Genomic DNA, 27,530 nt, shown 5'->3' with positions numbered 1-27,530 from the left:
GGAGAGGGGTGAGCAGTTTATGGGGTCACTGGAGGGGGATCACCAGTTTATGGGGTTCCCGGGCAGGGGATCACTGGTTTATGAAGTTCCCAGGCTGGGGGTCACCGGTTTATGGGGTTCCCACGCCAGGAGTCACTGGGCAGGGGGTTCCCAGGCTCGAGTGTTGCTGGGAGGGGAGTCACTGGGACAGGGGTGAGCAGTTTATGGGGTCCCTCATTTGCAGGGTTCATGGCCGGGGGGTCACTGGGACGGGGTGTCACGAGTCTGTGGGGTCAGCGGGTGGGATTTTCCCGGCCTAGCAGAGTCACCGGAGAGGGGATTCCCGGGCTCTGGGGCAGGCAGGGTCCCCCAGGGCCCTGACCCCCATTCCCGTGGCCCCCAGTCTCCAACGAGGTGCCGGAGCACCCGTGCGTGTCGCCCGTGTCCAACCATGTGTATGAGCGGCGGCTGATCGAGAAGTACATCGCCGAGAACGGCACCGACCCCGTCAACAACCAGCCCCTGGCCGAGGAGCAGCTCATCGACATCAAAGGTGCCCGGCAACGCCAGCCCCGCCTGGGAACTGCCTGGGAATCGGGGGTGGGAGGGGATTTCCCGAGGGATGGGAGATTTGGCGAGGTGGGATTGGAGCGCAGGGATCCTGAGGACATGGATGACCCCTTTCTTTGCCGGTTGCCCAGTGTGGCTCGTGGCGCTGGGAAGGGTTTTCCTGAGGGATGTGGGAGTTTGGGGAGGTGGGAATGGAGCTGAGGACAGGAATGACCCTTTTCCTCGCCCATTGCCCAGCGTGGCTTGGGAGATGGGAAAAGGTTTTCCTGAGGGATGGGAGATTTGGTGAGATGAGGTTCGAGCACAGGGATCCAAAGAGACCCTGAGGACAGAGATGACCCCCTTTCCTTGCCAGTTGCCCAGTGTGGCTTGTGGGGCTGGGACAGGTTTTCCTGAGGGATGGGGGAGTCTGGGGAAGTGGGAATGGAGCACAGGGATCCAAAGGGATCCTGAGGACAGAGATGATCCCTTTGCTTGCCAGTTGCCCAGCGTGGCTCATGGGGCTGGGAAAGGTTTTCCTGAGGAATGGGGGAGTCTGGGAAGGTGGGAAGGGAGCTCAGGGATCCAAAGGGGTCCTGAGGACATGGATGACCCCTTTCCTTGCCAGTTGCCCAGTGTGGCTCGTGGCACTGGGAATGGTTTTCCTGAGGGATGGGGGAGTCTGGGAAGGTGGGAATGGAGCACAGAGATCCAAAGGGCTCCTGAGGACACGGAGGACCCCTTTCCTTGCCAGTTGCCCACCCGATCCGCCCCAAGCCTCCCTCGGCCACCAGCATCCCGGCCATCCTGAAGGCGCTGCAGGACGAGTGGGTAAGCCGTGGGTCCGTTTCCGGTGGGCTGTGGGGTGGGATGGCACGTCCCCCCCACCGGCTGACCCCGTCCCACCCCGCAGGACGCCGTGATGCTGCACAGCTTCACGCTGCGGCAGCAGCTGCAGACCACGCGCCAGGAGCTGTCCCACGCGCTGTACCAGCACGACGCCGCCTGCCGCGTCATCGCCCGCCTCACCAAGGAGGTCACGGCCGCCAGGGAAGGTGAGTCCCCCCGTCCCGTGGGAACTGGGGAGGGGCACTGGGAACGGCTCTGTGCCCGCTCCCCCCGCCCCAACTCACGGTGTTCCCGCAGCTCTGGCCACCCTGAAGCCCCAGGCCGGGCTCATCGTGCCCCAGGCGGTGCCGTCGGCGCAGCCCAACGTGGCGGTGAGTCCCTGCTCCCCAGCCCGGTCGTTCCCGACCCCTTTCCCGCTTGTTCCAGCTGCCAAATCCCTCCTCTGGGTGTCCCCCTCCACCCCTGTTTCTGTGTCCCACCCAGGGCACCGGGGAGGCCATGGATTTGGGAGAGCTGGCGGGAATGACCCCGGAGATCATCCAGAAGGTAAGGGCTGCTCCGTGTGTCCTGTTCTCCCGTGGAATTCCCGACCTGTGCCAACCAACCCTCCCCTTGTTTTCCAGCTCCAAGACAAGGCCACGGTGCTGACCACGGAGCGTAAGAAGGTGAGTGACCTCATCCAGACATTCCATGGGAGCCAGAATATGCTGTGCTCCAAGAGAGGCTGATGTTTATCCCTGTTTTCCAGAGGGGCAAGACCGTCCCCGAGGAGCTGGTGAAGCCGGAGGAGCTCAGCAAGTACCGGCAGGTCGCCTCCCACGTGGTGAGTGCCAGGATGGGAAAAGGCTGGAAAACCAGGAGCTGGGAATCCCTTGAGGTTTCTGGATTCCTTCTGGGAGTGTTTTCCTGCTTGTGGTATTTAATCTGGGGGTCTCCTGCCTCGCACAGGGGCTGCACAGCGCCAGCATCCCGGGAATTCTGGCCTTGGATCTGTGTCCTTCCGACACCAACAAGATCCTCACCGGTAAGGCAGGAATGCGGCTGCCTGGGATGGGATCTCTCTGCTTTTGGGAATGCAGGATGGGACAACGGGGTGAAGGACTCCCTCCCCTCACGGCAAAGCTGCTGAGGGTGGGATTTTCCAGGAAAAGCGGGTGGATTTGGAGTTGTTGGCTCCACACTCCCATCCCAGCGCTTCCCGCTTGGTTCTCCAGGTGGGGCGGATAAAAACGTCATCGTGTTCGACAAGAGCTCGGAGCAGATCCTGGCCACGCTCAAGGGACACACCAAGAAGGTCACCAGCGTTGTCTTCCACCCATCCCAGGTGCCTGCAGCCTCTCCCCTCACGGCCAGGATTCCTCAAGTTTGCATTTCGGGACCCTTTTTCTCCGGAATCTCCAGCTGGGAGCTCTGGGGGAGGTGAATCCTACCCGCGTTAACCTTCCCACATGGTCCCCGTTTAGGAGCTGGTGTTCTCGGCTTCTCCCGACGCCACGATCCGGATCTGGTCCGTTCCCAACGCCTCCTGTGTCCAGGTGGTCCGTGCCCACGAGGGCTCCGTGACCGGGCTCAGCCTCCACGCCACCGGAGATTACCTGCTCAGCTCCTCGGATGACCAGGTGGGACACATCCCATCCCATCCCACGGATCCCACCCATGCTTCCCACTGCTCTGGAGCCAATGCTTCTCCTGTCTTTTTCCCAGTACTGGGCTTTCTCGGATATCCAGACAGGCCGTGTCCTCACCAAGGTGACGGATGAGAGCTCTGGCTGTGGTAAGGATTAGGGATGAGTATCCCCATCCCGGGGGTCTCTGGGCTTCTGGAGCTCTGGACAACTCGTTTGGGGGGGAGGGGTCTTGCTGTCCCTGAGTCTTCCCAACGCTCCTGATTATTCCCAACCCCGAGTGTCCCCGTGTCTCTCCAGCTCTCACCTGTGCCCAGTTCCACCCGGACGGGCTCATTTTTGGGACGGGAACGATGGATTCGCAAATCAAGATCTGGGATCTGAAGGTAGGGCTGGCCTTGATGGGAATATGGGGGAGTCCAAGGAGTGGGACTTTGGGGAACGTTTTAGGAAGTTTCCTTCGAAAATGCCCAATTTCAGTGGTGACACTGTAACCATGGTTGGGGTTGTCCCGAGAAGATCCGTTCATTCCCTTAACTCCAGAGCGGAACGATGGCACGTTCCCGCACTGTGATTCCCTGTCTAACCAACCCCCTCATCCCTAGGAACGCACCAACGTGGCCAACTTCCCGGGGCACTCCGGGCCCATCACCAGCATCGCCTTCTCCGAGAACGGATATTACCTGGCCACAGCCGCCGACGACTCCTCCGTCAAACTCTGGGATCTGCGGAAGCTCAAGAACTTCAAGACGCTGCAGCTGGACAACAACTTTGAGGTGGGTGTGGGGGTGTGTGTGTGTGTGTGTGTGTGTGTGATAGCACCTTCCCCCCCTCCAAAATGGGGCCAGCGTCCCAAAAATGCTTTGGGAGCTTTCCCAACGCCTCGTTCCGCTTCTCCTCCACAGGTGAAATCCCTGATTTTCGACCAGAGCGGGACCTACCTGGCGCTGGGCGGGACCGATGTCCAGATCTACATCTGCAAGCAGTGGACGGAGATCCTGCACTTCACAGGTGAGGGGGTTGGGGTGCTGGAGGTGGGCTGGGATCCGTGGGAACCAGGGAGCCATGAATGTTTTCCACCTGGGAATGTTTTCCACCCCCCAGAGCACAGTGGCCTGACCACGGGAGTGGCCTTTGGCCACCACGCCAAGTTCATCGCGTCCACGGGGATGGACCGGAGCCTCAAGTTCTACAGCCTGTAATCCCAGGATCCTGCTGGGATTGGGGTGGGAGGGGGGTGGGAATATCTGTATGGGATTATCCAAGTGGGAATACCCCGGTGGGATTATCAAGATCCCCTGTTGTAGCTGTTAGTGCAAGGGGGAAGTCGGGCGTTGTCTTCCCCGCACTCCGTGAATTTGCTGTTTAGGGTTTCTTTTTTCCCCCTGATTCATTGTGTTTTCCGCCTTTAGAATTTTTTTGTGCTTGTAACTGATGTGAACCCCCACCCCTCCCCAGTCCTTGCGCTCCTGGAATTTGGAGGCTGGGATGCGCGGAGGGAGGGAAGGAACGTGCAGGTTTTTGTATGCAGTTACTTAGTTTCAGTATGGAAATAAAGGATTATTCCCTGTCATCCCATTGGGAAAGGATTCCGCTCCTGTAAAGGGTTTGGTGGGTAGCAGCATAGGATTTGGGGGGCTGGGGGTGTTTCCAGCTTGGGAATAGGGATAAAGGATCCCCTTTCTTCTCACTCCCAGGATAAACCACCCCTAGAGCTGTGATTTGCACTGGTTTATTTTTCCAGCTTTCCCAGAGAAATCCAGCAGTGTTGGGTGGAGGCAGGAGCTGTGAAGAGGAAATGAGTTAGAGGGATGAAAGGTTGTTTAGGGATGAAGGGGTTTCCCTCTCTTGGAAACCTTGGGAAAGACAACGCATCCCTGGGATGTGACTGTTCCCATTCCATCGCCCATCCTGCTGTTCCCCGGAGACCGACGCGCTCCTGGTGGGAACAGAGTGTTGGGGTGGGAAAATGGGGGCACACAGAGGGACCACTAAATCCCAGGAAGCTCCCGGACTTACGTGAGGTTGCTCCCAGCTGGCAGGAGGGGCGGCACGGCTCCGGCTGGGCCAGGTGGCACACGGAGGCACTGCAGGAAATGTACACCTGGGAAACATAGGTGGGCTGGGATCAGCTGGAGACCCCTGGAAAGGGGCTCCAGGACTCAGGGAGACCCCCAAAAAGGGGGTCCAGGACTTGAGGAGACCCCCAAAAAACAGATTCAGGCTTTGGGGAAGCCCCATAAAGGGACTCTCAGCCTTGAGGAAGCACCAACAAGAGGAGTTCGGAGCTGGGATGGATTTGGGATGAGGGATTCCCAACACTGGGACGCCCCAAATGCACAACCCACCTCTCCCTCCATCACGGCCATCCCAGGAGGCTCCACAAAGGTGAAGGTGGAGATGACAAACCGCTGGTAGTGGCTTGGGAATGGCAGCTCCGGAGAGGCCGGACCCACCGGCACCATCCGTGTCCGGTAATTGTCCCCCTGGAAGGGACACCTGGACAGGCAACAAAGACCCTCCGTGGGCACCATCCATCCACCCTCACCTCCATCCCCCCGTCCCACTCCACTCACCCGTCCACCAGGATGGGCCACTGGGGCTGGGAGGCGGCGCTGGAGCCGGGAGAGGCCCAGCACTGGTGGAGCACCAGCACCAGGTTGGGATCCGTCTTCTGGAGCAGCCGGACTTCCACGAAAATGGGGTCCCGGAGCACCCTGACCAAGGGGAAGTCGCCCACGGGGTGGTAGGAGCTGTAGGATTCATCTGTGGGAATGTTGGGAGGGGTTGAGCGGGATGGGGAGCGGGGTTGGGAGCGGGGTGGGAAGCCGGGAATCGCTCACCGGTGGCAATCCGGAGCTCGAGCCCCAGCGGTCCCGGCATTGCCAACGGAGCGGCCGTGGGGGGCACAGCCACCTCCATTCCCAAGGGAAGGAGGTCGCTGGCATTGTAGATGCACCGAGCCTGGAGACTGGGAAGGGGCAGAGGAAGTTGGAAGACTCCCAAATCCTCCATCTGCCCCTTCCGGCATCACCTCTCCCAGCCCAAACTGGGGGGGGAAAGCTGGGAATTTGGCAGGAGCGAGGATTGGGTTGATCCCGGGGTGGGAGGGCAGGACGGGCTTTCCAAAGGGGAATCCTGGCTCTGTGTCCGGCTTTTCCCGCCTTTCCCTTACATGTAGACGCTGTCCCGGGTGACGAAGCCGCGGGAGGATCCCTGGACATCGATGGTGGAGATCAGCTGGTTCTCGTAGATCAGCCGGTCCTCGATCACCTGGAGGGGACATAGGAACAGGGAACATCCTGGGGGATCCACGGATCAGGCTCTGAGACAGGAGGTAGTGTGTGGATGAGGTCTTTATCCTGAAGTGGGTTATGGAGCTGGGAGCATCCCGGGGGATACATGGATCAGGGTGAGCTCTTTATCCTGAAGTGGGTTATGGAGCTGGGAGCATCCTGGGGGATACATGGATCGGGGTTTGAGGCACAAAGCTCTTTATCCTGAAGAGCCTTTTGGAGTTGGGAGCATCTTGGAGTTCAAATGGATCAGGGTTTGAGGCATGAGGCAGAGAATAGTTGAATTCCTTATCCTGACATGGGTTTTAGAGAAAAACATGGAAACGAGCTGTGAGCATTCCAGGGGATTCATGGATGAGGGTTTGAGGCACGAGGCAGAGTGCGGGTGAATTCTTTGCCCTGAGGTTGGGTTATGGAGCTGGGAGCATCCAGAGGGATAAATGGGTCAGGGACTGAGGCACGAGGTGGAGGCTGGGTGAGCTCTTTGTCCCGAGTATTTCCCGGCCCTCTCCCTTCCCCGGGGGCGCTCCGGGGGTCTCCCGGTACCTGCACGGTGGTCCCGCAGTGCGTGACTGGGAAGCGGAACATGACGGAGCTCTCGGTGACGCGGAAGGGCTCACACCCCGCCTGGCTGCCGGCCAGCCGGACGCTGTCCAGGTTGTAGGGCTGCACGGCCATTCCCCGCGGGACCACCAGGATAAACTGCCCCTCCCGCAGGCACTGCACGGTGGCTGCGGCACCACGGAGACATTCCATCACCCTAGTGCCCAGGGGATTCCCGGGATGCCCCTCCCCGAGCGCCCTACCCGTGTTCCCGTAGTAGCAGGGCGTGGCACGATCCGTGTCGTCATAGCAGCATCCCGCCTGGATGCACCCGTCCCGTCCCTGCGGAGCCACGCACGGCATCCGGCCCACCGGCACCTGGCACTGCTCCCGCGTCAGCTGCATTCCTGAGGGTGGGAAGAGATCAGAACTCCTCCTCGGGAACTCCCCCGTCACAAAGTCCCCCTGGCGAATCCTGGAATTGTTGGGTTGGAAAAGCCCTCTAAGGTCACGGAGTCCAACCGTTCCCGCAGGAATGCCGAGGCCACCACATCCCCAAGTGCCACAGCCACGTGTTTTTGGGACGCTTCCAGGTGTGCTGTCCAGGACTGCACAACCCTTATCATGGAAAATTTTCCCTGATATCCAACCCAAACCTCCCCCTGGCACAACTTGAGGCCAGTTCCTCTTATCCCAGCCCCTGGTCCAGCCTCAGATCCAGGGCTGCATCCCTTCATCCCGCTTTTCCGCCATACCTGCCCCTCCCGAAGGGTAGAAGAGTGCCGTGGGCTGGAGCGGATTGTGGATCCCAGGATGCAGCAATCCAGGCTGGAGTCCAGGGCTGATCAAACCCGACCAGGATGAGAGTCCCGGGCGCACTAAAGCCGGACTGGGATGGCCGGGATGGATCAGCCCAGTGTGGCTCGGGAGCGCAGTTTGGGAGCCGGAAAGAAAACCGGGCTGAGCCATTCCTGGCTGGTTTGGGAGCTGAGATCCTGGGCGCAGGAATCCTGCTGGAGGGTGAGCACCAGCAGGGGTCAAGCCAGGTGAGTTTTGGGATGCAGACCCTGGGCGAGGCCCTGGCTGGGTCTGACTCCCGGGATGCACCGAACTGGGAGGATTTTGGAATACAAACCCTGGACGAAGGCCTGGTTGATTTTGATTCCCAGAATACACTGAACTGGGAGAATTTTGGGATGCAGACCCTGGGCGAGGCCCTGGCTGGGTCTGACTCCCGGGATGCACCGAACTGGGAGGATTTGGGAATACAAACCCTGGACGAAGGCCTGGTTGATTTTGATTCCCAGAATACACTGAACTGGGAGAATTTTGGGATGCAGACCCTGGGCGAGGCCCTGGCTGGGTCTGACTCCCGGGATGCACCAGACTGGGAGAATTTTGGGATACAGGCCCTGGACGAAGTTGATTTTGACCCCAGAGATTCACCGAACTGGGGTGGTTTGGGGACACAAACCCCGGGCGAAGCCCTGGTTGAGTCTGACTCCCGGGATTCACCCAACTGGGAGAGTTTTGGGATACAAACTCTGGGCGAAGGCCTGGCCAAGTTTGACCCCCAGGAAGCCTCCAACTGGGAGGATTTTGGGATACAAGCCCTGGGTCAAGCCCTGGGCCAAGCCCTGGCTGGGTCTGACCCCCAGGGCGGAGGGGCTGCACTCCCGGGTGATTGAAGCCTCCCTGGATATTGGAGATGGGATGAATCCCAGTAGACTCGGACGGAAGCCCTGGGCGAACTGGGTTGGACTGGGGTGGAATCCCGGGAAGCACCGAGCTGGGCCCATTCTGTGCCACAGTGTGAAGCTGCTCCGAGTGGGTGTGGGATCCTGTCAGGGTGAGGGAGGACTGGGAGACATGGTGCTGGAGACCAGTGTGGGAGACCAGGATTCCGCTATCCCGGCCCCGCTCCGGGATGCTGTCCGGGAGCGTCTCGTAGCCACCCGGCTTCGGGCAGGTGATGTTGACCTCGGAGGAGGTGAGCAGGATCCCGCTGGGAAGCAGCTCCTCCAGCTGCACCCTCAGGACGTAGCGGTTCCCCTGCAGTGGGATATGAGGGATAGTCACCTCCATCCCACCGGGAAGGGGCAGGGGAAGGGATGGCAATGTCACCTGGAGCAGGAAGGGGCAGGGGAAGGGGTGGGAATGTCACCTGGAGCAGGACGTGGCAGCCCTTGTATCCGGAGGAGAAGATGACAGATCCATCCTCCCCGGAGTTGAGCCGGTGGAGGCAGATGGAGCAGTTGGCCACGTCAAAGCGGGTCCCAAACTCGTCTGGTGGGACACCATGGACACAGGGAAGTGACACATCCGGGTGCCGGGATGCTCCTGAGGGTGGCGGGCGCACAGATCCCCTCCCCCCCCGAGCAGCACCTGCCCCTCGTTCAATCCATTGGGTTTATCCCATGGAAAATCTCGGGTTTCAGGGATCCAGCACCCCAAGGGGGTCCAGGGGTTCATCCCACACTCACCCAGGACCTTGAAGCGGACGGAGCGGCCGTGGGACGGGAATACCAGGAGCTGCATTCCCAGCTCTCCGCAGGTGTAGCGGTGCCGCAGGAACGACACGGTGGCCCTGGGCCACAGGGCCAGGAGGAAGAGGAGCAGGAGGAAGGAGCAGCTCCGTCCCATGGTGGTGTGAACCGGGCGGCACACGGGGCTTTCCCACACGGATTTATATCCAGAGGGGATCAGCTGACCGGGTGGGATGAGCTCTGCCCAGGGCTCCTCGCTCCCGTGCCGATGGCAACCTCAGTGCCCTGGCCCCGTGGTCACCTCCCGTGGCCGTGTCACGGTGACCCGGGACAAACCGAGCTTATCCCACGCTTGGAAAACTCTCCCGGTGGATGCCCAGCTCGATCCAGGAGGGAAGAAAAGGTAGCGTGTGCCCTGATTCCTGCTTGCCACAGTAACATCTGGACATGCCGTTCCCGTGGGACTGGGATCCTGCACAGGGGTTGGGGGACACGGTGGCACAGCCCCGGTGGGCTCCAGGGCACTAGGACTGGGAATTTGCCACTGGCAGTGCCACAAGGAATGCAAAATCCTCCGTGGGGCACTTTGTGTGTTCCCTCTGCCTCCCTTTCCAGAACTTTCCCTTCCGGGATTTCTCTTTACTGCAGATTAAACTAAGTCACCGTCCGGCCCTTCCCAGAGTGACAGGCACAGCCATTCCCTGTTCCCTGCCCTGGGGTGGGAATGGGACCATGCCAGCTCCCAGAGGCACTGGAATCCTGGTGGGAAGGTGTGTGGGACTGGGGGGGCTGGATATGATCCCCTAAAACCGCATCAGGAAGCGATGGCAGATGTATATGGCCGATATATGTTCTAGATGTGTCTGATACGTGTCCTATATTTATCCAACATATATCTGATAGGTGTCCTATACAAATCCAATATATGTCTGACCTATGCCTGATAAATGTATTATATATATATGTCCAATGTCTGATATATGTCCTATATGTACTCTCTATACATCCTATATATGTGTCCTATTTCTGTCCTATATCTATGTGTGTGTCCTAAATATAGATGCCCTATATATGTTCTATATATGTCCTATATATACATCCATCTCCTCTTTATATCCTCTATATATGTCCATATATATCCCATATATATCCTCTATATATGTCCATATATATCCCATATATATCCTATATATATCTGTCCATCTGTGTCCTCTTTATATGTATATATATGTCCATATATATCCCATATATATCCCATATAGGTCTGTCCATCTGTGTCCTCTTTATATCCTATATATATGTCCATATATATCCCATATATGTCTGTCCATCTGTGTCCTCTTTATATCCTATATGTATGTCCATATATATCATATATGTATGTCCATATATATCCCATATATATATCTGTCCATCTGTGTCCTCTTTATATCCTATATATATGTCCATATATATCCTATATGTATCTGTCCATCTGTGTCCTCTTTATATCCTGTATATATATCCTATACATGCCCTATATATGTCCTACAGATGTCCTACGTATATCCCATATATGTCCCACACAGCTCCCCCAGAAGCACAACCAGGATCCAGCAGGTGCCGCTTTATTCCCGTTGGCGCCAATCCCGGTATTCCCGACCCCCTCTCCCGCTCCCTCACAGTTTCGTGGTGGCGGCTGGGCCCAGCTGCTGCTCCAGGAACCGGACGATCTCGTGCCAGGAGTGTTCCTGGGCGCGGGCGTGGGGCTGGGGCTCCCCCCCCCACACCACGGGCCGGGGGGAGCTGCGGATGCAGGAGACGCTGCACAGGGGGGAGCCGGGCGGCTCGATGAGGTGCCCGGCGCCGGGATACGACAGGATCCGCCCGCTCTCCGGGGGCATCCGCGCCAGGGCCAGCTGGGCGAACAGCTTGCTGTTGAAGCTCCGGTCGGCCTCTCCCACCACGAACAGCACCTTCCCGCGGACATTCTCCACTGGGATGGCCGAGGCGCGGTAGGCGGGGTCGCGGGGGTCGGCGAAGACGGCGGAGTTGTCCAAGGCTCCCGCCTCGGTGAGGAGGACGCGCTCCACGCGGTAGGGGATGGGTGGGATGCGCAGGTCCTTGTAGACCAGCGGGGTGCCGTGGAGAAAGGCCGTGCCATTGATCCACACCGTGGCCACCACCTGCGGCAGGAAGCTGGCCAGGGCCAGGGCCACCTCCGCGCCCTTGGAGACGCCCACCACGCCCAGGCCAGGGCCTCGCACCTGGAGAGGGGGACATGGAGCCAGACGGGAGATGGGTGGGATGGCACCGGGGTGTTCCCAGCCGTGGGGAGAACACCCTCACTGGGACGTTCCCGGTCGCCAGGATGTTCCTCGCTTGCCAGGACATCTCTGGGACATCAGTGGAACACCCCTGGGCACCAGGACAAGGATGTCTTCGTGGGATGTCCCTGGTCCCCTGGACATCCTGCTCACTGGGATGCCCTCGGTCCCTGGGATATTCCCAGTGCTCAGGACAACCCCTGGGGCATTACTGGGACATCCCTGGTTGCTGGGACATTCCTGGGAAATCACTGGGATGGCCCTGGTCACCTGGGATGCCACCAGCCCCTGGGATATCCCTGGTGTTCAGCACAATCCTGGGACATCCCCGGTCACCTGAACATCCCTGGGATATTCCTGGGAAATCACTGGGATGGCCCTGGTTACTTGGGATGCCACCAGCCCCTGGGATATCCCTGGTGTTCAGCACAATCCTGGGACATCCCCGGTCACCTGAACATCCCTGGGATATTCCTGGGAAATCACTGGGATGGCCCTGGTTACTTGGGATGCCACCAGCCCCTGGGATATCCCTGGTGTTCAACACAATCCTGGGACATCCCTGGTCACCTGGACATCCCTGGGACATCCGTGGTCACAGGGATGTCCTGCTCACCAGGATGCCCCCAGTCCCCAGGACGTTCCTGGGACATCCCTGGGACATCCCTGGTCACATGGACATCCCACTGCCCAGGTTGCCCCAGGACATCCCGGCTCACAGATTCTCCTCTCCATGCTCCAGGACTCACCTTGGGATGCCGGAGGAGGAAATCCGCCGCCTCCTCGAAGTATTCCAGGTCAAACTGGGACAGGACTTGGGGCAGGTCATCGTAGGCGAAGAAGGCGAGGGCCAGCACGGCAAAGCCCCGGCTGGCCAGGAGTCCTGCCCGGAAATCGATCAGCCCCCCGGCGCCTCCAAACATGTCAATCACCCCCGGGAAGGGTCCTGGACCTGCGGGAAGACGGAGAATGTCAGGGACGAGGAGCCACTGTCCTGCATCCTCGGGATTACAACGTTGGGCATCCTGGGGTGCAAGGCTGGGTATCCCAGGAGTCCTGAGGTTTGGTATCCTAGGGGTCACAAGTTTCAGTATCCCGGGTGTCACAAGGCTGGGCATTCCAGAGATCCCAAGACTGGGCATTCCGTGGGTCCCGAGGGCAGGTCCTGATGTTTGTTATCCCAGGGATCCCAAGGCTGGGTATCCCAGGGGTTCTGAGGTTGGGCGTCCTGGGGGTCCCAATGTTTGTTATCCCAGGGGTGCCAATGCTGGACATCCTGGGGGTCCTGAGGTTTGGCAACCCGGGGATCCCAAGGTTTTCGCATCCCACAGGTCCTGAGAATGAGCATCCTGCGGGTCCCGAGGTTTGACATCCCAGGGTCCCGAGGTTTGACATCTCAGGGGTCTCAAGGTTTGGTATCCCAGAGGTCCCGAGGTTTGGCATCCTGGGGGTCCTGATCTTTGTTATCCCTGGGATCCCAAGGTTCAGTATCCCGGGGTTCCCAAGGCTGGGCATCCTGGGATCCCAAGGTTCAATATCCCGGGATCCCAAGGCTGGGTAACTGGGGGTCCTGATGTTTGATATCCCAGGGATCCCAAGGCTGGGCATCCCAAGGGTCCAGAGGTTGAGCATCTGGGGGTCCTGCTGTTCGTTATCCCAGGGGTCCCGAGGCCATGCATCCCGGGCTCCCCGCTGCGTGGTGCTCACCAGGAGGCAGGAACAGGGCCCCTCGGACCCTTCCCTGGCGGACGGGCACCCGCTGCACTCCGGGCCCCACGTACCACCGCTCGGCCTCGCACCATCCCAGCAGCCGCTCCTGCGGCTCCGCACCCAGCTGGACCCCATCGAACACTTCCAGCCGCACCAGGAAGGGGCTCCCGGCCACATCCCGCTTCACCAGCCAGCGGAAAAGCGTGTCGGGCTGCAGGAACCAGAAGAGCCCCATGGGCCACACGCCGGAGTAGCTGCCCCCCAGCGCGGCCTGGCTCCCGGGATCCACCTCTCCGGATCCGTCGGCGCGGAAGAAGGCGCGGGACTGGAAGCGCTCGCCCTGCTCGTCCTTGAGCCACGCGCGCAGGGTGACCAGCTGGGACGGGGACAGGCCCCGCACCCGGAGCTGCACCGGCCGGTCAGCCAGCGAGGACCGCGGCGTCACCGTCACCTCCACCATGCTGCACCTGGGAATGGGATTGGCCTGAGCATCCCGTGGGGATTGCCTGCCGAGGTAGGGGGCTGGAGGCTGGAAGTGTCCCCAGGGATCCTCCCGGGGCTGGGAGTGTCCCCAGGGATCCTCCCGGGGCATAACGGCGTGACACAGCGAGGTAGGTCTGCGGTCCAGATAGTCCTGCTGGCATCCCTGCTTCCCTGATCACTTCCCTGCTTTCCTGTTGTCATCCCTCACTCCTTTCTGATCCTCGTCCTCTCCTTCCCTGTCCTTGTCCCCTCCTTCCCTATTCTCATCCCTCCTTCCCTGTCCTTATCCCTCTCTCCCTGGATCTCATCCCTCCTTCTCTGTCCACGTCCCCTCCTTCCCTGTCCTCATCCCTCTCTCCTTCCCTGTCCTCATCCCTCCCTCCTTCCCTGTCCTCATCCCTCCCTCCCTGGATCCCATCCCCTCCTTCCCTAGTCCTTGTCCACTCCTCCTGGTCCACCTCCCTCCTTCCCCAGTCCCAGTCCCCTCCTTCCCGGGTTCCTGTCCCCTCCCCTCATCTCATCCCTTCTTCCCTGGTCCCTGTCCCCTCCTTCCATGCCCCCATCCCCTACTTCCCTACTTCCCATCCCTCCTTCCCCTAATCCCCACCGCGGGCCCCAAGGCCCCCCCCTCCCCACCTTCCAGCGCCCCCAAACTTGCCCAGGCAGCAGCACCACCCCTTTTCCACGTGTCCCAGCCCCGGCATTCCCAACACCCACTGTCCCCTCTCCTTCTCCTCCTCCTGTGCCCACCGGGGGCCGGAGCGGGGCGGGGCTCCAGCGGCTCTGAGCCCCCCAGTCCCGAATTCTCCCTGGAACGCTCCGTTGCCTCTCCGGGAATGCGGAACAAGGGGATTTGGCCCCAGTCCCGCCCTGGGAGGAGGCACCGTGTTCTCCCACATCCGTCCCACCAGGAAATCAGCCCCTGCAAGCCCCGAGGCCACGGGCTCCCAGCTCCCCCCTCTCTTACCCCGCCGGGCAAAGGCTCTGTGGGCTCTGGAGAGGGAGAAGCTGGGATTTGAGTATTCCTTGGAAATCATTAACCCGGGAAGCAGGAGGGCAGAGGGCTGCCCATATCCTCACGCCATGCTGGCACGTGCCACGCCCCACAACTCCCGCCAGATTCCCACCAGATTCCCTCCCTTTCCCTTTTCCTTGATCCTGGACGTGGGTGGGACCCCCTGTCATTCCCATTCCCGGGAGGGCTCCAGGCCAGCTCCCCCCAGGGCCACAAGGTTTTGTGTGTCCCCAAAATCGTCACCCCGGAATGAAGCTCCAGGGACCCCCATTCCCACCCATCCCAGGGCTTCCCACTGCTTCCCGTAGTCCCGTTTTCCACCCCAGTGCCCCTCTTGTTCCCCCCCCCCATTGTCTCTTTATCCCATTCCTCCCCAGGAATGCAGAAAAGGGTGTTCATGGAGCAAGAAAAACCAGGAATGTGAAGAAATCCACATGATTTTCCCACCCTGAGCCTCTTTCTTCCACCCCCACCCCCAAATTCCCAGCCCTTCCAATCCCCCACAAATTCCCAGTGTTGTCTCCCCCAAAAAAGGGTGTCAAGAAGGTGTGCCCCCCTCCCATCTCTTCAGGGATGTGTCCCCTTCCTTGGGGATTGGCTCTGAGGCTCATTCCCAGCGGGAATTTGCTCTTTGGGAAGGGGGAGCCTCAGAGAATGGAGGGCCATGAAACACTCCGATCCCAGGAATGCCTTAGGGAAGGTCCCAGGTGGAGCCACTGGAGGCAAATCTGTCTCAGTTCCTGTTCATTTTTATAGGGAAAAGGCAGATTTGGGAAAGCAAAGTTCTGTTCCAGCAACATCCCAATTCCACGGGGATGGGAAAGCAAAGTTCTGTTCCAGCAACATCCCAATTCCACGGGGATGGGGATCCAGCAGGTTCCTGTGGATCATCTGTCCTGTTGTCTGTTCAACACTGAGGGTCCCAGCAGCAATTCCTGCCCTGCAAGCCAAGGAAAACATCCCTGGAGAAGGGAGCAGGATCCATAGGAATCCCAGCCGCACGTCCTGGGCACGGCAGGATCCCGATTCCCGCCTCATTCCGTGGCTGTGCCGCGCCGGACAGGGGTTTTCTGGAGCAGGGCCAGCGTGTCCCGCTTTTCCACCCGCCGGAGCTGCTTCTTCTTGGCCCTCTTGAGCTTCAGGGGGTTCCGGATCTGGAAAATGGGGAAAAGAGGGGGGATTTCATGGAATCCTGGAGTGGTTCGGGTTGGAAGGGACCGTAAGGGGGATCCTTATGGATCCTCTAGCCCAGGCTGCTCCCTTAAAGACAGAGCCAGGGAGAGGAGCTGGAGCGCGGTCCATGGAGTCTGGACGTTGTGGGATATTCCCGGTGCTGTTCCTGCCCGGGAGAGGGGACAGATTGGGACTCACCACTTGGACAATCTCTGCTTTCCGCTCGTTTTCCAGGCGCCGCTTCAGGTTCTCCTCCCGCCGCCGCTTCTTCTCCTGCACCAAAACATTCCCTGTGGGATCCCTCCCTCCGGCATTAAACCCAAACCAGCTCCAACGCCTGCCCAAGCGTGAAATCCGTCATTCCAGCAGCTTTTCCAGCCCGGATGAGGCTTAGACTGACCCAGGGGGAGTTTATTCCGAGCCGGTGAGTAGCAGCATGTGACTGAATTTGGCAGCAGCACAGGGAATTCACCATCCCAGCCGCCCTTTTCCCGGGGTTTGGCACAGCACTGGGATCAGCCACAGCTCCAAAGGCTGGGATGAGGGCAGAGACATGGGATTGTGCATGGGAAAGGTGGGAATTCCCAGCTCCCGTTACCTCTCGCTCCCTCCGCTTCCCTTCCTCCAGCTGTCGGGCCAGATCCCGGACCAGCTTCTTTTCCTGCCTCTCCTTCATCTTCCGGGCCCAGGAGGTGCGGAGAGCCTTGTCCTGGATCATGTGGGAGAACCTGGGCGGGCACACGGGATGTGTTTGCTCCCCAGAAACCCCGGGATGCGGCCGCGGGTCCTCTCCAGAAACTCCTCAGGTCAGAATTCCATGAAACCCCCCTCAGCATCCCCTCCAAATCCACCCCTCCGTTCAGGACCACCCCAAAGTGTCCCTGTCCCCTCTGGATCCTTCCTAAGCCTATGGATACCCATGGGATAACTCCGGAGTCCCCGCACGGCCCCATGAGTGACCCCCCCCAAAAACCCTGCCCCCTCTGAAGACCCCCCTACCGAGCTCAATACCCCCGTCCAAAACAGCGCCTGGGGACACTAGAGCCCCTTCAAAACGCCTTCTCCCCCGAATTCCTGCTTCCCCCCCCCCCGCTCCCACCTTTTCTTCCCGGGGTCTTTCCACACCCTCCCGACCTTGGGCCTGCCCCCGGAATGGCTGCACCGTCTCCTGCCGCTTCTTGCGCCTTTCCGCCCGCGCCCGCCGCGCCGGCCCGCGGGCGCGGGGCGGCCCCGCTGACCCCTCGGGGTGGCTCCCGATCCCGATCCCGCGGGTCCGCCGTTCTCCCCTCCATGGCCCACGTTGCCCGTTCCGGCGTCGCGGGGAGGAGTGACGCTTAAGAAGCGCGCTCGCGGGCAGCGAGAGCCGAAGCCGCCGGGGCTCCCCGGCCGCCATGTTTGTAATCGGTGGCAGCAACCCGCGGCGCTGAGGGCGGCGGCCGCCATGTTTTTGTGTGGGGCCGGCCGCCATGTTTGTTGTGGGGCAGCGTGGGCATCCACCGGGGGGGACCCCACCCGGGGCGAGGACCCCCCCGCACCCCTAGGGACCCCCGGAGACACGCGTGGGATGAGATGAGGGATGAGGCCTTTATTTGTGCACTGGGGCCTGGGCAAGGGAGCTCCGAGGCCCGGTTTACCGGTGACCCCGCCTCGGCGGATGCGGCACCTCCGGGGGGGGGGTCCGGTGGTCCTTGGAGGGCGGAGGGCGAGAGTTGTCCATCGCTACAGCGCCTGGGAAAGGAAAAACTTGGGAAACCAGCTTTTGGGAGCACAGAGATGTCTCCAAGGTGTCCCAAGGAGGAGGTGGGACCAGCATTCCAGGGATTCCCAAGGAATCTGGGGGTGCATCCCGATCCCCCCCTCACCATGTGGGTGTAGCTGTGCTGCCGGGCGGCCTCGTATCCGAACGCCAGGGCCGCCACGGCCACGCAGAATTCCAGGAGGCTGAGGAGCACGAAGGTGGAATCCAGCCCGTTGCTCAGGATCTGCCGGGATGGGGAGAGAGCAGGAAGGTCCTGGAGCAGCGCTGGGATCCTCCGCCCGACCGCGGGAGCAGGAGGTTCTGGTCCTGAGCTGGACCCAGGAGCCTCGGACACCCCACCTGGAGCCTCCATCCCAACCGAGCCGGGACCAGAAGCCTTGGACACCTCACCCGAGTGGGATCAGGAGGTTCCAACCCACCACCTGAGCAGGACCAGGATCCCTGGACACCCCACCTGAGCAGGACCAGGAGGCTCGTCCATCCCTCCCGGAGCCCCGTGCCCGAGGGCCGGTGTGGGTACCTTGCTGTGGGCGCTGAGGCACCATTCGGTGGGATGTGGAGGGGCCAGCGGCGCTCGCAGCCAGGCGGGAGCCGCGTGATGGCCGTGCCGTGCACCGCGGTGGCCACCAGCGCCCCGAGGGCGACGCCCGCGTTGAGCACGCAGCAGGTCCGCACCTGTGGGGTCACCCGGGCGCGGTGACGTGGAGCCCCGGGAAGGGGGACAAGGGATCTCCTGGAACTTTTCGTCCCTGCGATCCCGGAGCCGGTTCCCAAAGACCCTGAGGGTCACCCGGACCTTTTGTCCTCCTCGTGCCAAAGTGATTTCCTGGAGGCTCCAAGGATGGCCTGGACCTGTTTTTCGCCCCCTGATCCCACAGTGACTCCAAAAGGCCCAGAAGGTCTCCTGGACCTTTTGTCCCTCTAATCCCAGAGTGGCTCCAAAAGGCCCCGAGGATTTCCTGGACTTGTCCCCGTCATCCCACAGTGACTGCGAAAGGCCTCGAGGGTCTCCTGGACCTGTACTCCCCCTCATCCCACAGTGACTCCACAAGGCCCCCGGCGTCTCCTGGAGGCCCTGAACCCCATCCTGTGCTCCAGATAGGAAGCGCTGGGCACTTCCCTATGGGGAGACCTGCCTGTGGATCCCATGGGATGAATCCAGGCTGTGGAGGGATCCCAGCAGCCCCTGGAAGGGACATAAGGAATGGGGGGGAACACGTTATCCCAATTATCCCTCCCAGCCTGGGTCTTACCAGCACAAGGTTGTCTCTCTTTTCACTTTCAACTAGCAAAGATCCCGAGGCCAGGAGCTGCTCGGAAAACAGCGGGAATGGGGGAGTCAGGAAACAGGTACCACTCCCTGTCACCCTGGTGGGAATTGGGGTTTAGGGATGCACGAACACAGGCGGGAGGGGTCAGAGGAGACCTGGAGTCCAGGGAATATTGCCCCCAAACCTCTGGAATTCCCCGAGATTCCCAGGTGTTCATCCCAGCTTACCAGGACCCCGAGCCAGAAGAAGATCCCGCTGGCCACAGGCAGGGAAGGGTTTCCATGCTCCGACGCTGTCAGGATGATCCCGAATAAGATGTGGATGATCCCGGTGAAGATGTGGATGGTCTGGGGAAGGATGGAGGGAGAGGGATCCCAATCCCATTGTTTTGAGCTGTATCCCACCCCGGGAAGGGACTGGGGACGGGCAGAGCACCTCCAGCAGGACAATCCCCGTGGATCCCCGATCCCCAGGAACGCCGTGTCTCACCCCCAACACCTTGGGATGAGCCCTCCGGAAGCCTTGGACTGGGAGCGATGTCCTGGCAGGCGCAGCTTCCCCGGATCCCAACGCCAGCTGTGCCGCCCGCGGATCCGTGGCCGGGATCACCTCCGTGATGATCCTCACGCCACTGGATTCCGTCACCGTGGTGGCCGCCATGGCCCAGGAAGGAGCCCAGGAAGCTCGAGGGACACCCAGGTATCCTCTTGTCCCTCCTCCTCCTCCCTCCACTGTCCCAAAATCCCCGGGAGGGGTTGGGCAGGCAGGGCCACGCTCCCGCTGCCCTTTGCTCCCTGCGGGAAGCTCCGGCCTGGAATTCTCGTCAGGCCCCTCTTGCTCAACGGGGCGGCTTTGCCAACGGAGGCTCCCGAAATCCTGCACGGGGAGAGGGAATTTGGGAAGCCAAGGTGGGTTGATTTTTTGGCAGCTTAGGGAAGGGTTGGGTGTTTATCCCATGGGATGCTCCCAGAGGAGACCCCCCTTTCCTGGCATTGAGTGAGTCCTTTCCATCCCAAATTGTGGATGCTTTTCTCGGGAATCATCTCTGCAGTTAGCCTGGCTCCTAATGAGATGCTAATTAGGGCCAATAATGAGCCAGCCAGTCCTACCCATTTCCCAGGAAAAACAAGGATTGAGCCAAAGAACTTTATAAACCCCGTTAGGTACCCGGGAAGCTCCTTTGTGGCCATTTTTGGGGGTTCTCCTTTCTCCATCCCTGAGGATTTGTTCCCAACAGGGGCGCACCCGGGAGGGATCTGTGGGGTTCCCAGCCGGCTCCGGAAAGGAGATCCCATTGTTTATGATGGGAAATGAGAGCTCAGGCTGGGAATGGAGCCACCACACATGGAGAGGGGATCCCGAGGGATTCGGAGGCCCCTTCTTCCCAGAAAACAGCCATGTCCTATTTTCCAGGAGGATTGGGATCCTCCCCAGGTTTCCTGGGTGTTCGGTGGGTGCAGGGCAGGAATTTCTTGATGGAACAGGAATTTTTAGGTCTAGGATTCCGGCGTCTCCGAGCTTGGTTTGCCACCACCCGGGAAGGGGCAGGACCCTCCAGCTGAGGATTTTAGGAGCAGGTGGAGCAACTTCTGGAAGTGTTTTTTCCTTCCTTTTGGCCCTAGAGGGAGCTGAGAGGCCGGGTTTGGAAGCACAGCATTCCAGAGCTCAGGAGAGGCTTCCAGCCCTGGAGCCAGGTTGGACGGGGCTTGGAGCAAACCCGATCCAATGGAAGGTGTCCCTTCCCGTGGCAGGGTGTTGGAACTGGATGATCCTTAAGGTCCCTCCCAACCCAAACCATTGCAGGATTCAGTGAATGGGATACACCCCCAAACCCAGCCTGAATCAGATCCCAGAAAAGACCTGGAACGACAGACCTGGAAAGCAAAGAGCAACGAAGTGACCCGCGTTTCCATCCAATCCGTGACCTTCCTCCATCCCACATCCCTGGTGGAAGCACTTGGCCTCGTAAAGGGCCGCATCTGGCGGCACAGCTTTCCAGGAAAAACATGGACATGGATGAGATTCAACCCCTTCAGCGCAATCCTGGTGCCTCAGAGCCTTTAATTCCTGCTGCTCCCTCTCCCTCTCAAAGCCCCAATCCTAACAAAATCCCAGGGATTTCGTTCCAGGAACACTTGAGCCCCCCGTGGAAATTCTGGGATCCCCTCTTTATCCTCCAGCATATCCAGGGCTCAAATTCCCAGCCAAAACCACCCTACACGGTGGATTTCCTTCCAAATCCTGCAGCATTCCTGCAATTCCAGCCTTTCAGCCGGAGACTGCCCTCGGCCCCCAAAACAACCCCTTTCCGAGCAAGTTATCCATGGAAAAAGGGCTTTTCCCCTTCCAAAATAAACCCAGGTCCAGACTGGAGCCCAAGGAAGGATGTCAGGATTTGTCCTGGGAGCAGATTCCAGAGGAGATGAAGCTTTGAAGCAGATGCAGGGAAGCAGTGGAGTTTTCCAGCCCGTTATTTGCAGGAATTCTGAGCTTTGTTGATATATACAATACATTCCTTGGATTTTAATGTTAATTTTCCTGTTCTCCAGGGGAAATTATGGATGGGGGAAGCCTGGCTGGATGCTCAGACTCAGGAGGGATCAGCAAGACCCCCCCCAAGTCCCTTCCCACCGGGATAAATTTACAAGCCTGGTGGAACCAAAATCCCTTTTCCAACCCAAAAAGCCGTGGGTTTTTTTCCAAAGAAAATAGATTGTGATGGAGAAATTCCTTCCAGAGAAGGTTGCTGCTTCCTGGGACAAACTTTATATCCCCATAAAAATACCAAAAGTCAACATTTTGCTTTGCTTCCAGGTGTTCCTGCTTCCCACAGGGCTGTTTCCATGGCAATTCTGGAAGGAAAGTCCTGTTTCCTGGGATGAATCACAGGATTTTTTTTGGCTTTTATCCATGTGGCATTCCCAGGAATCACAGCACAGGTGCCACTGCGAACACACCAGGTATGTCATCCCAGGAATGTCGCCTGTGTTGTCTCCACAATTCCCTGGAGGAGCCTCCTCCGAGGGTGTTAAACCCCGCTGTGTCCATCCCGGATTAGGGAATCCGGAGCTGGGAGCGGGGGGGAAGGTTGGGGTTATCCCTACCCTGGCGTTTGGGACACCGGGACATCGCTCCCAAACCCTGTCCCAGATGTGTCTGTCACCCCCTCACGTGACATTCCAGCCTTTGATCCACTTGCTCCCAGTAAAACTCCAGATCCTGCGGAAAAGCTCTGGCGCATCTCCAAGGTTTCCCTGGCACCGGCTCCCACTGACAATCCTGGATGTTAAATCCCACCTTGTTCCCACTCTGACACCTTCCACTTGGATGGGGCACTTCCATGGATGGGGCAGCCACAGCTTCCCTGGAAAATCCGTTCCAGGGTCTCACCGCCCTCACAGGGAAGAATTTCTTCCCAATATTCCCACCCTCTGGCAGTGGGAAACCATTCCCAATGCCCTGTCGCTCCATCCCTTTTCCAAAGTCCCTCTCCAGCTCTCTTGGAGCTGCTTTAGGCACTGGAAAGTGTTCCAAGGTCTCCCTGGATCCTTCTCTTTTCCAGGGAACACAGAGCCATTGGGACCCCCCCAGCCCATCTCACGGCTGCTCCCTGGCTCCTCCATGGAGTTTTGCCTTTCCTTAGGGATCTCCCAGGTGGAAAGCCCATGGATGCAGCCTGGGAGCAGCTCTCAGCCTTTATTATCCCTTTATTATCCCACGAGGATACGGAGCAGGGGGTGGCACCGTCACCATGAGGGACACTCATGGAGCTTGGGATCAAATCCATAAGGAAAACTGCCAACCTCCCCCCCAGGGCTGCAAATTCCCACCTAAAAATAGAGATATATTAAAACCCCCCCCTTTTCCATGGAACTTTAAACACTCCAACATTTTCAGGGACAGCTGCACCTGAACACCAGGATACTCTGGGAAAACTGACTCTGATCCCGAGGAGGGAGAGGACGATTACCAGCCTCTTTCCTGGGAAGCTGCCACCCTGGGAAAACACAGATGGATCCACCAGCTTGGCTGAGGGTTGGAATGGCTTCCTGGTGGTCCCTGTGGAGCTGGGAGAGGCTGGGATGCTCCGGAGCAGTAATGGATTGTGGACATGGGGTGAGTAGACACAACCTGTTCATCCCATTCCCAAAATCCCTGGGGCTTTTCCTACTGATCAGGCTCATTATTTTTTCAGAGCTGGGCCCAGAAATAACAGACAGGGAGTGAATAATCCATGAGGCTTTGGCTGAGCAGCCAGAGCATCAGGGAGGGTGGGAAAAACAAGGAAAACACCCGAAAACCAAAGGGAATGTTCGAGGAGGACATCACTGATCCTGCTCTGGGGAGATTTGGGATGGATCCTGTCCCCAAAAGTAAGGGGATCCCCCCCACAGGGCACTGAGAAGTCACCGGGATGCTCCCACCCCTTGGAAAATTGGCACTGGGGTCTCCATCCTGGCTTTCCAGGAGTTTGGGATGCTCCTTAAGTAACTCGATGCCACTGGGATGCTCGTTAGGTCCCCAGGCATCCCTGTGGGTGCAGGATAATTAAGGGTGGATCCGTAACGAGCTCGTCAGGAGCCGACAAAATGATCCTGGAGCCCTTTGGCTCCGATTCCTGACCCCAAAACTGAGGGATCTTGGAGGGGTCGCAGCCCCTCGGATCCCTCCGCTCCATTCCCGCCCCATGGAATGTGGGAACGGGGAGCACATGTTGCCAGTGTCCCCGTGTCACCCTGAGGAGCAGCTCAAGCCCCGAGGGCAGCTTCTTCAGCGGCGGAAAAAGCGGGATGTGCTGGGATGTGCTGGCGTCACTGCCGGCGCTCCGGCTGCTCCGACCCGGCTAAAAATAGCGGAGCCGGAGCGTGGGGGGGGGGTCTGGGGGCAGAATTCCCTCAGGAGAGCAGGTAGCCTGGTTTAGGGGGGCGGAATTCCATGCAGAGAGGGGTTTATGGGGGCAGAATTCCCTCAGGATGAGGTGCCGGGGGTTAGGGGGGGTGGGATTCCCTCGGGAGAAAGAGCAGGTCCTGGGAGTTAAGGGGGGGAGAATTCCCTTGGGAGCAACTACCAGGGGTTTAGGGGGGACAGAATTCCACTGGGAGAGGGAACAGGTAGCAGGAGTTTAGGGAGGCAGAATTCCCCCAGGAGTGCAGGTACCCAGGTTTAGGAGGTGGAATTCCATGAAGAGAGGGCATTAGGGGGGCAGAATTCCCTCAGGATCAGGTACCAGGGGCTTGAGGGGTGGAATTCCTTCAGGGGACCAGGTATGGGGGGGTGAGAGGGGTGGAATTCCCTCAGGAGAGGGGCTTAGTGGGGCAGAATTCCCTCAGGAGACCAGGCACTGGGGATTTAGGGAGACAAAATTCCCTCGGGATCAGGTGCCCAGGGGTTTGGGGGGAATGGAGAGATTTGCCTCAGGAGAGAGGGGTATGAGGGACTTAAAGGGACTCGGGAGCAGGCACTGGGGGTTTAGGGGGAGAAGAATCCCTCAGGAGCAGGTGCCAGGGGTTAAGGGGGATGGAATTACCTCAGGAGAGAAGGCACTGGAGGTTCACAGGGACAAAAATCCCTTGGGAGTGGGTGCCAGGGGTTTAAGGGGATGGAACAAATCCCAGGAGAGAACAAATCCCAGGGGTTTAGAGCGGGGCAGATTCCCTTGGGAAACAGAACAGGTAGCAGGGGCTTAGGGGGGCAGAATTCCCATGGGAGAGAGCAGGTATCCCTAAACCAGGTGGGATGAGCCCTTTTCCTGACGGAGAGCAGGTCTGGGGGAGTGTGAAATTGTAACTCCCACGCTGAAAATTCCCAAATTCAGGAGCCACAAGCCCGGACCGAGCGTTTATTCCCAAGATAAAACCAAGCCAACGCGGGACAAGCCGAGGTAGACGGTCCGGTGGATCCACACGTCGGGATTGCTCCAAGCCACCGGAACCCCGGGAAGTCCTGAATCCTGACACGAGTGAATCCCAGAATCCCACTGGGGATTTACGGGCGGGAATTCCGCAAGAGTCCCGCACGGAGAAGCCCCTTCCCAAAGCAGCCAGCAAGGAATGCCCCTCAGACCAGGCACGGGGGCAGATGGATGGGCAGGAGAGTGGGAATTTGGGGAGGGGCTCGCTGGCTTTTGGAGGGGTGGGACCAGCGTATCCCAGCGGGAAGACGATGCCGTAGCCCTGGATTTGGGAGCGATGGAGGCAGGATCCCATTCCGGTGTCAGACTTCAGGAGCAGCCAGCTGGAAGGAGAGCAAGCTTTGGGAAGGGGGAAGGATTTGGGGTGACCCCTCAGCGAGATTTTGGGATCTCCTCCCCCGTTCCCGGAGCAGAGAGGTGGATGCTCCAGGATGCTCTCTGGGAATGGGGTGTTTTCCCAGGGCAGCGGGATGGGGTCTGTCACACAGGAAGGGATCGGATGCTGCTCCGGGCTGGGGAGGGCCATCCCAATCCCGACTGCGCCCCTATCCCAGATATTCCTTGGGATGGGGAATCACCTCGGTGTAGCTGGGTGGCTGTGGCAGCTCCGCCGGCGGCACGGCCAGGTCCACACGGGTGGCACTGGGGACGATCAGCATGGACTGGGAGAAACCAGGATCATGGGATACGCCAGGATAACAGGGAAGAGCTTCAGGGGGTTCCATCCCAGCCTCCCCCCTTCATCCCCTTCCTTACCTCGTTGGAGCTGAGCCGGGTGGCCCGGCACCAGAAGTTGGCAGTGGCCACGGCGATGCAGAATTCCAGGACGGTGAAGATGAGGAGCACAATGGAAATCCCGTTCCCTGCGAGCTCCAGGGTGGGGGGAAAACCCCATCAGCACCTCCCTGGGAAGCGCCCAGGAGGAAGAATCCCACCCCACGCCGCGCTTTGGGGCTCCCCCCTCCTCTTCCCGCCGCACTCCCGGCTCTGTGAGCACTCTGATCCCGCCGTTTTTCCGGCTCGCAGATGCTTCCAAAGGGTGAGTCATCTCCCGAGGGACCGACCTGAAATAGGTCAACGCCGGCAGACGCGCCAAACCCCCACCCCAAAAGCGCCTTTGGGGGGGGCCACGGCGCCCCTCTGAGGGGCGGAGGACACTCCGGGGGGGTTCTCCCGAGGGCGGGAATTCCTGAAAGTGGGATTACCAGGACGAGGTATCCGTGGTAGTCAAGGTTGGAGTGGTAGAGCACGTTGAGGTTGAGGTCGACGATGAAGGCCACGATGCCCAGCAGGGCGAAGATGGCGCTGATGACGTTCATGGTCTGGCTGCCCTTCACCTGCGGGCACCAGGGGCTCTCAGGGGGCCCGGGGGGGGTTCAGGGGGGCGGGAGACCCCCCCCCAAAGATCCAGGAGGGACATCCTGGCCCGTTCCCGGCGGCACTCACCGCGCATTCCGTGGGGCTCTTCTCGGCGCCGATGGAGAGGCAGCCGGGCAGATGATGCAACTGGGGGGCGGAAGGAGAGGTCAGGATGGAGAGGCAGCCGGAGATGATGAACTGGGGGGGGACAGGGGGGTCAGGAGCACCCCCAGAGCTGCCCGGGGACACCCCCCTGGGTTGGGAGTTGGGGGGGCAGAATTCCCTGTGCCCAGGGATGGAGTGGCTGGAGCCCCGGGAGCCCAGGGGGGATCATTCCTGGTGGGATTCCCGCCCTAGGTGGGCATCATTCCCTGGTGGGTGTCCTTCCTTCCCAGGGAGTATCCTTCTCTGATGGGATTCCCTTCCTGATGGGCATCATTCCCTGGCAGGATGCTGTTCCTTGTGGGCATCATTCCCTGCTGGGCATTGCTCCTGGTGGGCATCCTTCCCCGTGGGCTTCCCATCCCTGTGGACATCATTCCCTGGCAGGATTCTCTTCCTTGTGGACATCATTCCCTGGTACCCATCCTTCCCTGGTGGGATTCCCTTCCTAGCGGGCGTCATTCCTGGTGGGCATCTTTCCTGGTAGGTATCCCTCTCTGGCGGGATTCCCTTCCCTGTGGGCATCGCTCCCTGGTGGGCATCAATTCCTCGGTGGGCAAACTTTTCCAGCAGATACCCCTCCTGGAGGGTGGGCACTCCTTCCCCTCTGGGCATCCTTTCCCTGCGGGATCCCTTCCCGGCAGGACCGTTGCCGCTGCCCTGCGCTCACCGACACGCCGCCCAGGAACGGGATCTCTCCGATGACGAACACTGAGGTGTAGAGGTTGGTGAGCGTGGTCAGGACGATCCCGAAGCCGATGTGCAGGAATCCCGTCATGATCTGGATGGTCTGCGGGGACCGGGATGGACGGGAATGAGGTCAACTCACCACCGCCCCCCTTCCTCCAGTGCCGCGCCGGCCGCGGGGGCGCCTCGATCCCACAGCGTCCCCCGAGGGATCGGCGGGAGGACGGGAATCCCCCGGGAACGGGGTGAGGGGGGTTTTTCCAGGGGTTCCCCGTCCCGAGCCCCCCGTCCCGTGCCCCCCCAAATCTCACCCCCATGACGCGGTTCTTGCCCTTGGAGAGGGTCTCCGCCGTGTACATGACGGAGC

At 59.8% G+C, this 27,530-nt stretch overlaps 6 protein-coding genes across 7 annotated transcripts; 1 reads left to right on the top strand and 5 right to left on the bottom strand.

Annotated features, from left to right (window-relative positions):
• Positions 1 to 338: 338 nt before the first annotated feature.
• Positions 339 to 4,580, top strand: PRPF19 (pre-mRNA processing factor 19). Its single transcript, XM_025894598.1, has 15 exons — positions 339 to 532; positions 1,283 to 1,359; positions 1,442 to 1,583; positions 1,675 to 1,748; positions 1,861 to 1,923; positions 2,001 to 2,042; positions 2,126 to 2,200; positions 2,326 to 2,401; positions 2,592 to 2,701; positions 2,841 to 2,996; positions 3,082 to 3,151; positions 3,303 to 3,388; positions 3,608 to 3,778; positions 3,908 to 4,013; positions 4,107 to 4,580. Exons 3-15 carry the CDS (start codon positions 1,451 to 1,453, stop codon positions 4,202 to 4,204), a joined length of 1,260 nt encoding a protein of 419 aa, XP_025750383.1. The 5' UTR covers positions 339 to 532; positions 1,283 to 1,359; positions 1,442 to 1,450; the 3' UTR covers positions 4,205 to 4,580.
• Positions 4,581 to 4,770: 190 nt separating this feature from the next.
• ZP1 (zona pellucida glycoprotein 1) lies at positions 4,771 to 9,484 on the bottom strand. The gene is made up of 11 exons (XM_018067886.1): positions 9,325 to 9,484; positions 9,006 to 9,127; positions 7,597 to 8,893; positions 7,105 to 7,248; positions 6,845 to 7,029; positions 6,178 to 6,275; positions 5,846 to 5,973; positions 5,579 to 5,768; positions 5,351 to 5,501; positions 5,022 to 5,106; positions 4,771 to 4,941 (listed from the first exon to the last, which is right to left on the bottom strand). Exons 1-11 carry the CDS (start codon positions 9,482 to 9,484, stop codon positions 4,826 to 4,828), a joined length of 2,676 nt encoding a protein of 891 aa, XP_017923375.1. The 3' UTR covers positions 4,771 to 4,825.
• Positions 9,485 to 10,951: 1,467 nt separating this feature from the next.
• LOC103765164 (acyl-coenzyme A amino acid N-acyltransferase 2-like) lies at positions 10,952 to 14,820 on the bottom strand. The gene is made up of 4 exons (XM_018067915.1): positions 14,794 to 14,820; positions 13,341 to 13,810; positions 12,383 to 12,585; positions 10,952 to 11,573 (listed from the first exon to the last, which is right to left on the bottom strand). The coding sequence occupies exons 2-4, from the start codon at positions 13,801 to 13,803 to the stop codon at positions 10,986 to 10,988; spliced, it is 1,254 nt and encodes a 417-aa protein (XP_017923404.1). The 5' UTR covers positions 13,804 to 13,810; positions 14,794 to 14,820; the 3' UTR covers positions 10,952 to 10,985.
• An 837-nt stretch (positions 14,821 to 15,657) lies between these two features.
• CCDC86 (coiled-coil domain containing 86) lies at positions 15,658 to 17,168 on the bottom strand. Its single transcript, XM_029965961.1, has 4 exons — positions 17,114 to 17,168; positions 16,613 to 16,742; positions 16,213 to 16,287; positions 15,658 to 15,995 (listed from the first exon to the last, which is right to left on the bottom strand). The coding sequence occupies exons 2-4, from the start codon at positions 16,730 to 16,732 to the stop codon at positions 15,876 to 15,878; spliced, it is 315 nt and encodes a 104-aa protein (XP_029821821.1). The 5' UTR covers positions 16,733 to 16,742; positions 17,114 to 17,168; the 3' UTR covers positions 15,658 to 15,875.
• Positions 17,169 to 17,690: 522 nt separating this feature from the next.
• On the bottom strand, positions 17,691 to 19,715 carry LOC108638795 (membrane-spanning 4-domains subfamily A member 15-like). Its single transcript, XM_029965962.1, is given in 7 exon segments — positions 17,691 to 17,742; positions 17,877 to 17,996; positions 18,294 to 18,319; positions 18,322 to 18,448; positions 19,027 to 19,083; positions 19,272 to 19,391; positions 19,534 to 19,715. Coding segments are annotated over 7 exon segments (630 nt in total). The 5' UTR covers positions 19,705 to 19,715; the 3' UTR covers positions 17,691 to 17,733.
• A 5,160-nt stretch (positions 19,716 to 24,875) lies between these two features.
• Positions 24,876 to 27,524, bottom strand: LOC103765185 (membrane-spanning 4-domains subfamily A member 12). 2 transcript variants are annotated; one of them, XM_029965945.1, is made up of 8 exons: positions 27,475 to 27,524; positions 27,147 to 27,266; positions 26,492 to 26,512; positions 26,402 to 26,437; positions 26,161 to 26,292; positions 25,712 to 25,825; positions 25,534 to 25,617; positions 24,876 to 25,278 (listed from the first exon to the last, which is right to left on the bottom strand). In XM_029965945.1, exons 1-8 carry the CDS (start codon positions 27,520 to 27,522, stop codon positions 25,258 to 25,260), a joined length of 576 nt encoding a protein of 191 aa, XP_029821805.1. In that variant the 5' UTR covers positions 27,523 to 27,524; the 3' UTR covers positions 24,876 to 25,257. The 2 variants fall into 2 exon arrangements, with proteins under 2 accessions (XP_029821805.1, XP_029821806.1); XM_029965946.1 differs by lacking the exon at positions 25,534 to 25,617.
• Between the last annotated feature and the right edge of the window lie 6 nt (positions 27,525 to 27,530).

The sequence above is a fragment of the Manacus vitellinus genome, unplaced genomic scaffold (genome assembly GCF_001715985.3).
Source record: "Manacus vitellinus isolate BGI_N305 unplaced genomic scaffold, ASM171598v3 scaffold_127_pilon, whole genome shotgun sequence".
NCBI lineage: Eukaryota > Metazoa > Chordata > Aves > Passeriformes > Pipridae > Manacus > Manacus vitellinus.
This window is presented reverse-complemented; position numbering and strand designations above follow the sequence as displayed.

Excerpts from the sequence above, each read along its gene's own strand:
- PRPF19 (XM_025894598.1), top strand. The coding sequence starts at position 1,451 with ATGCTGCACAGCTTCACGCTGCGGCAGCAGCTGCAGACCACGCGCCAG. Across the intron at positions 2,043-2,125 it reads TGACCACGGAGCGTAAGAAG|AGGGGCAAGACCGTCCCCGA; the intron begins GTGAGTGACCTC and ends CCTGTTTTCCAG. Across the intron at positions 3,779-3,907 it reads AGCTGGACAACAACTTTGAG|GTGAAATCCCTGATTTTCGA; the intron begins GTGGGTGTGGGG and ends TCTCCTCCACAG.
- ZP1 (XM_018067886.1), bottom strand. The coding sequence starts at position 9,484 with ATGGGACGGAGCTGCTCCTTCCTCCTGCTCCTCTTCCTCCTGGCCCTG. Across the intron at positions 7,249-7,596 it reads CTACCCTTCGGGAGGGGCAG|GAATGCAGCTGACGCGGGAG; the intron begins GTATGGCGGAAA and ends TCCCACCCTCAG. Across the intron at positions 5,107-5,350 it reads TGGCCGTGATGGAGGGAGAG|GTGTACATTTCCTGCAGTGC; the intron begins GTGGGTTGTGCA and ends TATGTTTCCCAG.
- LOC103765164 (XM_018067915.1), bottom strand. The coding sequence starts at position 13,803 with ATGGTGGAGGTGACGGTGACGCCGCGGTCCTCGCTGGCTGACCGGCCG. Across the intron at positions 12,586-13,340 it reads GGCCCTGTTCCTGCCTCCTG|GTCCAGGACCCTTCCCGGGG; the intron begins GTGAGCACCACG and ends GTCTTCCCGCAG. Across the intron at positions 11,574-12,382 it reads TCCTCCTCCGGCATCCCAAG|GTGCGAGGCCCTGGCCTGGG; the intron begins GTGAGTCCTGGA and ends CCCCCTCTCCAG.
- LOC103765185 (XM_029965945.1), bottom strand. The coding sequence starts at position 27,522 with ATGTACACGGCGGAGACCCTCTCCAAGGGCAAGAACCGCGTCATGGGG. Across the intron at positions 26,438-26,491 it reads TCATCATCTCCGGCTGCCTC|TCCATCGGCGCCGAGAAGAG; the intron begins TCCATCCTGACC and ends CCCGGCTGCCTC. Across the intron at positions 26,293-26,401 it reads AGAGCCCCACGGAATGCGCG|GTGAAGGGCAGCCAGACCAT; the intron begins GTGAGTGCCGCC and ends TGGTGCCCGCAG.
- CCDC86 (XM_029965961.1), bottom strand. The coding sequence starts at position 16,732 with ATGATCCAGGACAAGGCTCTCCGCACCTCCTGGGCCCGGAAGATGAAG. Across the intron at positions 16,288-16,612 it reads GGAAGCGGAGGGAGCGAGAG|GAGAAGAAGCGGCGGCGGGA; the intron begins GTAACGGGAGCT and ends GTTTTGGTGCAG. Across the intron at positions 15,996-16,212 it reads AAGCAGAGATTGTCCAAGTG|ATCCGGAACCCCCTGAAGCT; the intron begins GTGAGTCCCAAT and ends CCCATTTTCCAG.